Consider the following 12,685-nt stretch of genomic DNA (forward strand, 5'->3'; position numbering starts at 1 on the left):
AAGACCCAGGGCCGGGATGGGGGCGGGGGCGGGGGCGGGGGCTGGCAGAGGTTTAAATAGGCGGACCTAGAGGTAGGACCCAGCTTCAGCTGAGGGGCTGAGGAGGCAGCAGAGGAGAAGGCTGCAGCGAAGACAGCGACAAGGGTCGAAGTGTCTGAAGTGTCTGCGAGTGGATTGTGCCTGATCCCCCCACTGGGCTGTGTTAGCCGCTGGATCCAGTCTTAACAACGACTGTGAGGAGTAGGTAAGTGTCCTGAAGAACCGAGGTGGACCTCACCATCAGGGCTGGGTCACGGGTTAATTAAGAGATCCTTGTGGCTGAGAGTGGGATGCAGCAGGTCCTTCTCCCTGAGCATCCTTCTTGACTCCGGGGTCTTTCCTCCCCTGCGACTTAAGCTGCTATTCCTATTCCCGGTTCCCCAGACGGCGTCGAACAGGATGACCCTGAATGGCGGCAGCGGAGCAGGAGGGAGCCGAGGCGCGGGCCGAGAGCGTGACCGCCGTCGGGGCAGCACCCCCTGGGGCCCGGCGCCCCCACTGCACCGCAGGAGCATGCCGGTGGACGAGCGCGACCTGCAGGCGGCGCTCACCCCAGGCTCCCTGGCAGCAGCTGCGGCTGGAACCCGGACCCAGGGTCCTAGGCTGGACTGGCCAGAAGGTTCCTCTGACTCTCTCAGTTCCGGAGGCAGTGGCTCAGACGAGAGCGTTTACAAGGTGCTGCTGCTCGGAGCGCCTGGTGTGGGCAAGAGCGCTCTGGCGCGCATCTTTGGTGGTGTAGAGGACGGACCTGAGGCAGAAGCTGCAGGTGAGAGAACTGGACTGTTCAGGAGTCGGGAGTTGGGAGGCCGGGGACCCAGACTAAAAGTGACCAATACTATGGGGATTTCAGAATCATGTCTTTACCTCCCAACCCAAGCTGGGGAAACTGAAGGAATAAGGCCACCATAAATTTCTGCTTACTTTCCCCTCCCCCCATCTCTCCCCTAGCCACCTGCCAGTCCCTGGTAGAGAAGATAGGCCCAGAATAGAAGACCCAAGGACTGGGTATGACTTCCTGTGGCAAGGGGACAAGACACATTCCTCCCTGTCAGGGCTGGCAGGAACACACCACAGGGAGTTTCTAGGAGAGGAGACTTAGATGGCCAAGGTCTCCAGGAGGGTCATGATGGTCGCTATTCTAACTCCAGCCACTGTGATCACAGCCACCCTGGGCCTAGGCAACAGGACGGCAGGGAACTCTGGACACTCAGGACTTTGCTAGTTTGGAGACACGGAGATGGTGGTCAGGCGTACCATGCCCTCCAGTGATAGGGGAACTCTGAGAAGGAGTGGAAGGTGTGGCCAGAACAGAAAACTAGACAGTGGGGACTTTTGACAACCAATTGGTAACTGGGTTATTGGCTTCCTTCCTAGGGCACACATATGATCGGTCTATCACAGTGGATGGAGAAGAAGCATCACTTATGGTCTATGACATTTGGGAGCAGGTAGGACACAGGCTGGGTCATTGAGTGAGAAGGGGGAGAGTGAGCTGGGGAAGGGTCCTGAGAATAACAGGGACATGTATATGTTCTCCAGGATGGAGGCTGCTGGCTGCCTGGCCACTGCATGGCCATGGGGGATGCATACGTCATTGTGTACTCAATAACGGACAAGGGCAGCTTCGAGAAAGCCTCAGAACTAAGGGTCCAGCTGCAACGGGCACGGCAGACAGACAATGTACCCATCATCCTCGTGGGCAACAAGAGTGACCTGGTGCGCTCTCGTGAGGTCTCTGTGGATGGTAAGCAGGTCAGGAAAGGGGGAGATCCTGACTGGACTGTGGGCCAATTAGTCTTGGCTCAGCTCGAGTCCTTGGGAATCATCAGTGGCTAAAAATGTGCAGGAAGAGAACTTGGTGTTTGAGGGCAGGAGAGCTGCTACAGGTCCACTGGGCTCCCAAAGGCCGCATAGGGGCTGGGGAAAGAATCAGATTTGCTAGGAGAGCTGAGGTACCTCAGCATCCTCCTCAACTGCTCCCTTGGCCCATGTCTAACAGGGTTGAGGCTGAGGAGGTGAAAGTATAGGGAATCAGGCCAAGTCAGCACCTGACTCCAGGCCCTGATCAGTCTCAGAGTAGCCTGGCCTTTCCTCACTGGACTTAGCAACCTCCTTTGTGGCCTCCAGCACTGAATACTTCAGACTCAGTGACATGCCCCCACCCCAGTCCACTGGATTATTCCTTGTAATATAATATCAAATCATAAAACTAAGCTGTCAAGTAGTTTTCATTTTCCTTGGTTCACTACTATAGACTACTCTTAAAACATTGGACTCTAAATAAATGAATGCCTTTTCCTGGGCCTCCATTTTGGAGACCCCTTAAACTTTCCAACATTGTGCCTATCTAGTGATGTAGCAATGCTTGAGACTCTCAACACAGGAGCTGGGGTCTTTGTGTCTCTGGGAAGGACCCAGTGTTCCTCCTTCTCCAACTAGGATTTTTGAATGGTAGCTGCTGGATGTGGCCAGGCTTTGAGTAGGTTTCCTCCACCTTTTGTTTACTGGTATATGCCTGTCCCCACCACACAGAGGGCCGGGCCTACGCGGTGGTCTTCGACTGCAAGTTCATAGAGACATCAGTAGCACTGCATCACAACGTCCAGGCACTGTTTGAGGGCGTCGTGCGTCAGATACGCCTGCGCAGGGACAGCAAAGAGGATAATGCATGTCGGCAAGCTGGTACCCGGTGACGGGAGAGCCTTGGCAAGAAGGCTTTCTGGGTCACATCGTAGCACGCAACAGCCGTAAGATGGTCTTCTGTGACAAGTCCAAGTCCTGCCATGACCTCACAGTTCTCTAGGGCCCCATAGACTCTCACTTTGGTGGGCAGATGGATGGATGGATGGATGGATGGATGGGTTGATGGGTTGGCCTAGCCAACTGCCCTAGGTGCCTCAGGACTGGCCCACCGTCTGTGTTCCTCAGAGCTGCCAACTGTGTATACCCTGCCTAATGGTCATGGATGGACAGACAGACAGTGATCCCCAGAGAGGCAGCTCCCAGTGGCCTTTGAGGGCTGGGCCCATGGAGATGCATGTGCAGGCCCACATGTATCCCAAGAAGCCTGAGCCCAGCTTGTGGTCATGATCAGGACTCTGCCTTTCTCCACATGGGCTTATGTGTCCTGGAGCAAGGCTGTTCATTATGGTTGCTATTTGTTTACATGCAGATTTTTGTAATAAAGACTATTTCCTGACAAGTCAAGATTGTTGACTGTGTTTCTCCCATCAGGACTTCTGGAATAGAAAGAGCTTCTAAAATTGAGAGATAGGGGCTCCCAGCCCACACAACCCAGTACATGGTCTTGATCCAAATGTTTGGCCTGGATGTAGCGAGTACATTGGCGGGACAGGTGGGGAACCTGTGATGGTTAGAAGTGTTCAAAAAGCAGGAGGAAACACAAACTCCTCCCAGCCCATTATCCAAATCCTTCTGCACTGTGTCCTGACATTGTCTAGCTGATTGAATCTATTGTTTCTCTTTATATCTAAAGGAAACTGAGGTTGCCCAAGGCAGCACACTCCCTGACAAGAATGTGGGCTGTGACTTGGCATTGGTGTTTCTGCCCTGTCCTTCCTGAGGGGCTGGGAACCATTTAAAGTGAGGACAGCAGTGAGAGACCTGGTTGGGTAATGGGATGGTTAAAGAGTGGAATGAGGGTACTGATGGCTCCTCCACTTCCTGGCTGAGGTTATGCTACAGGGCTCCATGTTCTTTCTATGAGTGGCTAGGCTGACACATTGGCTAATTTGTTTTTGGCAAGAACAGCTCTCTAGAGCCTTCCCTGTCTGGAATGCAGATTTCATATTTGTAAAAGAATATGTTCCTGTGTGCCATGTTTGTCCCCCCCAACCCATTCAGGCCCTCCCAGAAGGGGTGCATTTGACTCTCTTTCTCTCTCTCTCTCTCTTTCTCCCTCTCCCTCTCCCTCTCCCTCCCTCCCTCTCTTTCTGCCTTCCTCTCCCCTTCCTTCCCTCCCTCCACCTCTCTCTCTCTTTCTCTCTCTCTCTCTCTGCCTTCCTCTCCCCTTCCTTCCCTCCCTCCCCCTCTCTCCCTCCCTCCCCCTCTCTCTCCCTCTCTCTTTCCTCCTTCCCCCAACCCTCACCCCACTCTGTGTACATGCATGCACACAGTGATATGCATATAGAGGCCAGAGGCGGGTGTTCAGTGGCTTCTCCAATCACTCTTCACTTTATTCTCTGAAATGGTCTCTCAACTGAACCTGGAGGTTGCTAATTGGCTACACTGACTGACCAGAAAACTCCAGGGATTCTCCTGTCTCCAGCTCTCCAGTGCTGGAATTATATGCACTGTCCTTTTTACTTGGGTGCAGGAGATCTAAACTTGGGTCCTCATGCTTATACACAATCACTTTACTAAATCATCTCCCCAGCCCTTCTTTCATCCTTCTTGACACAAGTGACAGGATTGGAGTTTACTTTCAGTAGTCTCCACTTAGCCACAATTTCACTTCCTGTGATTTCAGTTACCATTGGTTGACTGCAGTCTAAAGATATGAAGTGGAAAATTTCAGGAATAAACAATTCATAAGTTTAAAATTGCATGATGGTCTGAATAACATGATGAAATCTTGAGTCACCTAGTTCTGTCTCACCCAGGATGTGTAAATCAGGCTTTGTCAAGAGGATCCATGTGGTATATGCTACCCACCCATTAGTCACGAAATTCAGATATGCCAAAGAAAGGCTATGAAGTACTTCATTTAAGTGAAAAGATATGTACAGGAAGAAACATATGTAGAGGGTTTGATATTATCCAGGGTCTGGGTATCTACTGGGGTCTTGGGGTATATCCCACATGAATAAGGAAGACTGTAACATGGTTTCAGGAATTAGCATCACCATTTGGTGATAGGTGGGAAGTGGCTAAATGGGGACTGCTGCTTGGGTCTGTTCATCTCCAAAGCCTGGAGGTAGTCTGGGACAGCTTCTGGGAATATTATAGACCAGGACCCATGTTTCTTCATTCCACAGACCCCTGGGAAATCTTGAGAACTGATCCGAACACTGGTTGCAGCTCATTCAATGGCAAAAGGAGGTTTGAAGGCAACTCCTTAGTGTGTATATGTGAAGGAGAACCTCTGAGACTCTCCCACATCCTCCCCAGGGCAGTATTAACTGCTCAAAATTGCTGCTGCTTCTACATGCATGCACACTGAAGCATGCGGAGGGCTTGCTCTTTTCAGAGCAGGTAAGGGTCCCCAGGGCTAAAGAGGGACCCACCCAGCCTTCCTGGTTCTGTTACTTACTTATTATGCAACCAGTTAGTAAACCACTTAGCCTGTCCATGCCCCAATGTGTCACATGGGGACAGTGCCCTCTTCAGAATGGAATGGGTGAAATAACAAAGGTATGTGCTCAGAACAGTTCTAGGTGGTCATAATAGGGGCTCAACATGTGTGAGATGCCTTTCAACAACCCCACATAGCACTGATCCAAGTGGGATGTCTCAGTGACCCCAAAGTAGGCACTCAGCTTGGGACAGGCTGGGCAGCTGAGGAGTCCTGGTCCAGCTTCCAGCCTGAGAAGCTAGCCAGATCTGCCAGGGAAAGTCTTCAGGAGAGAAAAGTTCTGAGGACAGGGAGAGATAAGATCCTTCCACCCTCTCCCTTTATCTGGGACTCCTAGAAACCAAAGCTTCTCCTGGACCTGCTTGGCAGGTTCATAGGAGAGGAAGACAGGCCATGGTCAGCCCTGCAACTCCCTCAAAGTCACCTGAGCTGGCTCAGTCTTCTCTTTTCTACTTAGACATAAGACAGCCCACTGCCCAAGCCTTGTCAATTATCAGGAGCCACTGTGAGATTTGGGGAGCCTCAGAAGAGCTCACAGGCTTTGTTTCTATCTACCAGTTCTCCTGATGGATGGTCTAGAGCCCTTAACACTCACTTTGGGCCACTTATTGCCCATCTGCCCCTCAAGTACAAACTACCAGTTCTTGCCATGACTGGATGAGCCACTTGGGAGTACTTGAGGAAAGACAGGGACAATGTCATGGCTAGAACCGTGAGTCCTGCCCTGGAGGGGCTCCTAGGCTAATGAATAGGAGACAAGCTGATGTCTTCTGCACATTGGTAGAGGCAGTTCATGGTATGGGATGGGGACATTGCCAGAGGAGGTCATGGCCCAGCCTATGCGCATAAGGGCTTTCCTGGAGAGGGGGTTATTTGAGCTGAGTACTAAAACATGAGTAGGTACTCACTACACTGATAAAGATTAGGAAGGGCATTCCAAGTACAAGGACTAGCATGTGAAAAGACGTGGCTACAGTTGCCATTGCACAGGGGAGAACTGGGGCCGAATCCGAAGCCACATTAAGAAAAAAAAAAAAGTTGTGCTCAAGTCCAGGGGGCCAAGGAATGCCCATTGGGCTGTGTCAAGGTGGGAGTGCCAGACTAATGATCTGCCCACCTCCTGGGGCTGGCAGTCACGGATGCTGAGCAGTCCCAAAGTCAATGAATAACTTGGGAGTGGAGGCTAGGCGGGGCCTAACCAGGGCTGCTGCTGTGGGCCCAGTGGTGTTTTCCACTCCTGAACAAGCATGGCTAGACTGCCTACCTGCTTAAGTGTCTACCTTGCCCTGCCCCACCCAGCCCAGCCTGCCAGAGCTTTTGAAGAAGGAGTCCTCTCTCCTGGCAACTGGACCAAGGGAGCTGCTGTGCACACCAGTGGGTGAGGAGCTGGAAGTTCTTGGTGGCCAGGGCTGAGGTTGGGGGTGGTGCCCTATCCTTCAGATATCCAGGAAGAATTCCCAGGGATCCATCTTAGAGGGGTTGTTGATGTCCTCATCTACCGACCGGATGCTACAAAATGCAAGATGAGGGCAGAGTTCCTGCCCTAGGGAACCTGTACTCTGTGTCTCGAGGGTGGCAGTGGGAAACAAGACAGTCCCCAGGCCCCAGCCAGGAGTCCTCTGTTCCTAAAGGGATTCTCTTGTGGTCAAGTCCTCCATGACCTTGGCCAGGCCCTGCCCTTCAGGCCTTGCCCTGCAGCATGGAGCAACTACAGGAAGAAACAGCTATATTTCCATCTTCTAATTTCTGTGATGGGGGCTGCTGCTGCATAATTACTACTTTGGGATCTAGGAGCTGGGGAGGCTAAGGTGAGAAGGAGCAAAAGGTTTGGAGATGAAACATCTATGGAGCTCTTTGTAAGGGCAAGAGCCAAGAAGCTAGATGGCTGGGCCTGGGGGCCTCACTGGGTCTAGCTGAGGAGCTGAATGTTGGCATGTAGGCAACAGGTGCCATAGGAAGAAAAGGAGACTAGACAGTAGCGAGAGCCCTTGGGCTGTGTGTATGGGATGGAACACTTCTTCCTACTTATCTGGGCTAGATTCTCACTGGCGTGTCCCTCAGGCCCGTCTTGACCATGACCCCTGCCTGGATGTGGCTGCTCTACCTCTCTGTTCCCCAGGTGAGTTGGGCCCTGCCCTTCCTTCAGGTCCCAGCCTTGGGGGGTTGGAACCTTTGTCCACAGCTCTACTGAGACCCATCGTACTGACCATAGGAGTAGTGTTGGGGGTTGGATATCCAGAGCTAGAGCTACAGGCCTGCTGTGGGAGCAGAAAACCCAAGATCAGAAGGTGGATAAACTAAGTCATGGTAGGCCTGGGAAAGGAACAGCAGGTCCCTTTCCCTACCAACACCCACAGGATAAAGCAAGAATTTCTCCCACAGGTTTTCCCTGAGGCCCAGTCTGCAGAGCTGTATGTAGAAGTCCCAGAAAACTACGGTGGAAATTTCCCTTTGTACCTAACCAAGGTGAGCCTGAGTTGAGTGGGTTCCCCACACCCCCAATGTCCTGCTTCTCCTACCTTCAGCACCTCTCCTCCTTCTTGCTTTGAATCCTGCTTTCTAGAGAGTATGTAGATTAATGTGAGTAACTAACAAGATTTTTGTCCCAGAGGAAAGTAGAGCTTTGAATTAAAGAATGGAAGGTTAGGCCGGGCATGATGGTGCACGCCTTTAATCCCAGAACTCAGGAGGCAGAGGCAGTCGGGTATCTGTGAGTTCAAGGCCAGCCTGGTCTACATAGTGAGTTCCAGGTCAGCTGAGGCTACAGGGAGACCCTGTCTCAAAAAGATTTAAAAAAAAAAAAAGAATGGAAGGTTGGTACTGGGTGTGACAGCACATGCATGTAATCCTAGCTCTGGGGAGACTGTGACAAGAAGATGGAGATTTTGAGGCCAACCTTGACCATAGGGTAAGATCCTATTTCAAGAAAAAAGGAAGGGAGGGAGGGAGGAAGAAGGCTGGGTGTGGTGGTACACACCTTTCATCCTAGCACTTGGAAGGCAGAGACAGGTGGATCTCTGTGAGTTCAAGGCCAGCCTGGTCTACATAGTTCCAGGCCAGCCCCACTACAGGGAGACCTTGTCTTAAAAAGACCAAAAAAAAGTAAGAAAAAAAGGAAGAGAGAGAGAGAGAGAGAGAGAGAGAGAGAGAGAGAGAGAAAGAAAGAAAGAAAGAAAGAAAGAAAAAAGAAAAGAAAGAAAGTTCCAACTTCAGATAGAGAGGTTACAGGGAACATGGAAGAAGTATTAATTAGGTATAGGGGGGGCTCCCTTTGAAGTTCAGTTTATTTATTGGCGTTGTAATTTCAGGCAGGTGCCAGCTCCCTCTGAGACTCAGTTTCCCCACATGTAAAATGGAACCTGTGGGTAAAAAGGGTATCTTCAGGCCTAGCCCACACTTCCTCTTCTCGGTTCTCTCCCACCAGCTACCCCTACCCCATGAGAAAGCTGAAGGCCAGACTGTACTGTCAGGAGGCCCAGGCAAGGCAGCTGAAGACCCCTTTGCTGTGGATCCAGATTCTGGCTTTCTGATGGCTACCAGGGCCCTAGACCGAGAGGAAAAGGCAGAGTACCAACTACAGGTACGACAGAGTGGGGTATAGGGGAAAGGAGGCAAAACAGAACTGGGAACTAAGTACCCTTCCCTGCCAGGTTACCCTGGAGTCTGAGGATGGACGTGTCCTGTGGGGTCCACAGCCTGTGATAGTGCGTGTGAAAGATGAGAATGACCAGGTGCCCCAGTTCTCTCAGACCATCTACAGAGCTCAACTGAGCCAGGGTACTAGGCCTGGTGAGTGACAAGGGCAGCCAATGTGCAGCAAAGTCAGGTGGGCACCGATAGAACACCAGACAATAAAAAGACCGTTGGCATAGACAGAGCAGGAAGGTCCAAACTGCCTTCAGAGCTTGTCCCGTCCTACACTCTACCATGCCACTAAGGGTTCCATCCACTTTGGGCCTCAATTTGCTCATTTGTGAAGTGAGATAAAAAAAACAGGCTCACCTCCAGAATACTATACAATGGTGAACTTGGAAGGAAGCTCTGAGGAGAGAAAGGAAGGAGTTTTCCCAGCTCCACCACCCCTTACAATGTATCCCCACCCCTAGGCATTCCCTTCCTCTTCTTTGAGGCTTCGGATGGGGATGCTCCAGGCACCGCTAACTCAGACCTTCGATTTCACATTCTGAGCCAGTCCCCAGCCCAACCTTTGCCAGATATGTTCCAGCTGGAGCCTCAACTAGGGGCTCTGTCCCTCAGTCCCAAAGGTGAGCATAAGCTAGGTGTGATGACGGAGGGGTCAGGGAATGCTAGAGAAGGAGCCTCTGAGCTGTAAGTGATGGATGGGTTAGAGCTGAGATTCCAAAGGGGGGGGGGGCATTATAGGTAGAGGTCAAGCTCGTGCTGTGCATAATGGAAGCGTATGGAAATGGGGTGGATGGAGACCAAAAAGGAATGGATGAGGAAACTGTAGTAGGGACATCTCAGAAGTGACGGCAGGAGAGATCTGCTTCTGGGAGTTTGACCAGAGGCACAGGTTAGGGATAGAAGAAGTGAATTATACCTTAACCTAGCAAGCTACTCTGTCATCCATCTAGCCCCCACAACCTGTACAGCCCATCCATATAGTCTCCCACCCACACACCCAAACTCCTATCTATATACCCATCCATTCTTCAACCTATTCTCTCCCCATTGACTTTCCTCCCCCTGCCCCCTGCCACCCGGCCATCTATACCTCACCAATCCATCACCCTTTCTATGTTGTTAGATATCTAAGTGAAATTACAATGTCAAGTCCTAGTTGGATGCTCACAATGGTGCTAAAAGATTCTCTCATCCCTTGGCCGAGAGTTTTTTGAACACCTGTTTTATGTTTGGCTTTGTGTTTGGTACCTGTTGAGGATGTTCTGGGCCTGGCTCTCTGGCCATGTGCTCAGCTGACCATTCTATCCCTTCTAGGAAGCACTAGCCTAGACCATGCCCTGAGAGGGCCTTACCAGCTATTGGTACAGGTCAAGGACATGGGTGACCAAGCCTCAGGCCACCAGGCCACAGCTACTGTAGAGATCTCCATAGTAGAGAATACCTGGATACCCCTAGAGCCTGTTCACCTGGCAGAAAATCTCAGAGTCACTTACCCACACTACATTGCCCAGGTGAGTAGTGGCTATCAGTAGCTGAAGTAGCCCCAAGGCTGGTACAGCTTGGGCCTAAGTCACTTAGACACTTGGGAGGAATGCCCAGGATCCAACTTTACTCTCATGCCTCCTCCCTTGACTTCCCACTATGGAGTTGGTGGTGAGGCCCTGGGACCAAGCCTACAGTTTTCGACTACCATCCTCTGACAGGTATTGGTGTGTGTTCTGACTTCACAAGCTTGCCCAAGGCTTCCTCAGTGGAAACAGCTGCCAACTTTCACTGCCATGGGGATTGTCACCCCAGTCAGGAATGTCTCAGGCCTTTTCTAGGATCGCCCTGGGGTCAAGCCCAGTCTGAGAAAGCAGAACATAAAATAACCTGGTCTTTTAGGCACTTCAGGCAAGTTCCATGCCTGGACCAGGGTAAAGTGATCATGGAGTAGCCAGCCACATGTACTATGGGTGCAGGCTCTTCACCTGGGAATCAGTTGGAGGATAAGGGTCAGCACAGATCCTTCTTGACCCTCGGCCTGACGTACTTTCATTCTGTTCTCCTCACAGGTACACTGGAGTGGAGGGGATGTACACTATCACCTGGAGAGCCAACCCCCAGGCCCCTTCAATGTGAGTGCAGAGGGGAGGCTCTATGTTACCATGGATCTGGATCGAGAGGCCCAGGCTGAGGTGAGGTGAGAGGGAAATGGGGCAGACTGGAGGATGCTCTGTCACATTCCCCCACAGAAACATGGAGCTGGCCACAGAAAAGACCTCCTCTACCCAGGCCAGGCTTAACCCTGATCTGAACAGCTTCCCCCCGCCCCCACTGCCCTATAGTACCTGCTCCAAGTTCGAGCTGAGAATTCCCATGGTGAAGACTACACAGAACCTCTGAAGTTGCAGGTGGTGGTGATGGATGAGAATGACAATGCTCCTGTCTGCACCCCACATGGTCCATCAATCAGCATCCCTGAACTCAGCCGCCCAGGTGGGCTTATGGGCCTTGTAAGACGGAGAGAAGGGTGGGTCCCTAGGAACCATACTATCTTGCTTCTCTGGGGGTGGGTCTACTTCAGGCTTCTATCTCAAAGTCCTTCAACACACACACACACACACACACACACACACAAACACACATGCACACACGCACAGAAGTTCAAGAAGTGGATGAGTAAGACTGGGCTGTGGTTCTAACCCAGATAGGTGGTGTCTTACAGGTACTGAAGTTACTAGGCTGTCAGCAGAAGATGCAGATGCCCCTGGATCACCAAATTCCCATGTTGTGTATCGGTTGCTGAGCCCTGAGCCTGAGGAGGGGTCTGAAGGGAAAGCCTTTGAGCTAGACTCTACCTCAGGCAGTGTAACTCTGGGGACTGCCCGACTCCAAGCTGGCCAGAACATCTTGCTTCAGGTCCTAGCTGTTGACTTAGCAGGAGCAGAGGGTGGTAAGTACCCTGACAATGACCTGGGCTCTTGTCCCTCTGTTCCTACTGGGGCCTCACTGACAATCACTCCCCTGCCTCAGGCCTCAGCAGCACATGTGAGGTGGCAGTCATGATCACCGACATCAACAACCATGCTCCTGAATTCATCATTTCCCAGGTAAACAGTGGCAGAGGGGGGAGATTATTGAAAGGATGTTGATGGGGCTCACCACCCCTCTCTATCTCTCCAGATTGGGCCTGTGACTCTTCCTGAGGATGTGAAGCCTGGAACTGTGGTGACCACACTCATGGCCACAGATGCTGATCTTGAGCCTGCCTTCCGCCTCATGAACTTTGCCATTGAAGAAGGAGACCCGGAAGGGATATTTGATCTGATCTGGGAGCCAGACTCTGGTTACGTCCAGCTCAAACTCCACAAGGTTAGGATATAGACAGGTGGGAAAGGGGTACAAGTGTGCCATCCCTGGCCTACATAGTGACCCGGAACTCACTGGTTCCAGAACCTCGACTATGAGACAGCTCCTCATCACAAGGTGGTAGTGGTGGTACAGAATGTGGAGAAACTTGTGGGCCCAGGCCCAGGCCCTGAAGCCACAGCCACTGTGACTATACTGGTGGAGAGGGTGATGCCACCTCTCAAGTTAGACCAGGAGAGCTATGAGACCAGTGTTCCAGTCAGCACCCCAGCTGGCTCCCTCCTGCTGACCATCCAGCCCTCAGAATCCATGAACAGAACTATCAGGTAAGCCAAA

At 51.7% G+C, this 12,685-nt stretch overlaps 2 protein-coding genes across 2 annotated transcripts in view; both read left to right on the forward strand.

Annotated features, from left to right (window-relative positions):
* The first annotated feature begins 67 nt into the window (after positions 1 to 67).
* Positions 68 to 2,732, forward strand: Rrad (RRAD, Ras related glycolysis inhibitor and calcium channel regulator). Its single transcript, XM_008846269.3, has 5 exons — positions 68 to 244; positions 424 to 805; positions 1,414 to 1,487; positions 1,579 to 1,783; positions 2,572 to 2,732. The coding sequence occupies exons 2-5, from the start codon at positions 439 to 441 to the stop codon at positions 2,730 to 2,732; spliced, it is 807 nt and encodes a 268-aa protein (XP_008844491.2). The 5' UTR covers positions 68 to 244; positions 424 to 438.
* Positions 2,733 to 6,660: 3,928 nt separating this feature from the next.
* The window catches only part of Cdh16 (cadherin 16), a 9,552-nt gene continuing 3,527 nt past the window's right edge, over positions 6,661 to 12,685 (forward strand). Inside the window, exons 1-13 of the mRNA XM_017801398.2 lie at positions 6,661 to 6,731; positions 7,415 to 7,472; positions 7,736 to 7,819; positions 8,778 to 8,933; positions 9,004 to 9,142; positions 9,460 to 9,618; positions 10,313 to 10,509; positions 11,053 to 11,175; positions 11,326 to 11,476; positions 11,706 to 11,933; positions 12,014 to 12,090; positions 12,164 to 12,352; positions 12,434 to 12,675. Coding sequence (XP_017656887.1) covers positions 7,428 to 7,472; positions 7,736 to 7,819; positions 8,778 to 8,933; positions 9,004 to 9,142; positions 9,460 to 9,618; positions 10,313 to 10,509; positions 11,053 to 11,175; positions 11,326 to 11,476; positions 11,706 to 11,933; positions 12,014 to 12,090; positions 12,164 to 12,352; positions 12,434 to 12,675 — 1,790 coding nt within the window. The 5' untranslated portion in view covers positions 6,661 to 6,731; positions 7,415 to 7,427. The remainder of the gene's footprint in view (positions 6,732 to 7,414; positions 7,473 to 7,735; positions 7,820 to 8,777; positions 8,934 to 9,003; positions 9,143 to 9,459; positions 9,619 to 10,312; positions 10,510 to 11,052; positions 11,176 to 11,325; positions 11,477 to 11,705; positions 11,934 to 12,013; positions 12,091 to 12,163; positions 12,353 to 12,433; positions 12,676 to 12,685) is intronic.

This window comes from Nannospalax galili, unplaced genomic scaffold (assembly GCF_000622305.1).
Source record: "Nannospalax galili isolate Female #2095 unplaced genomic scaffold, S.galili_v1.0 scaffold2103, whole genome shotgun sequence".
In the NCBI taxonomy this organism is placed as follows: Eukaryota; Metazoa; Chordata; class Mammalia; order Rodentia; family Spalacidae; genus Nannospalax; species Nannospalax galili.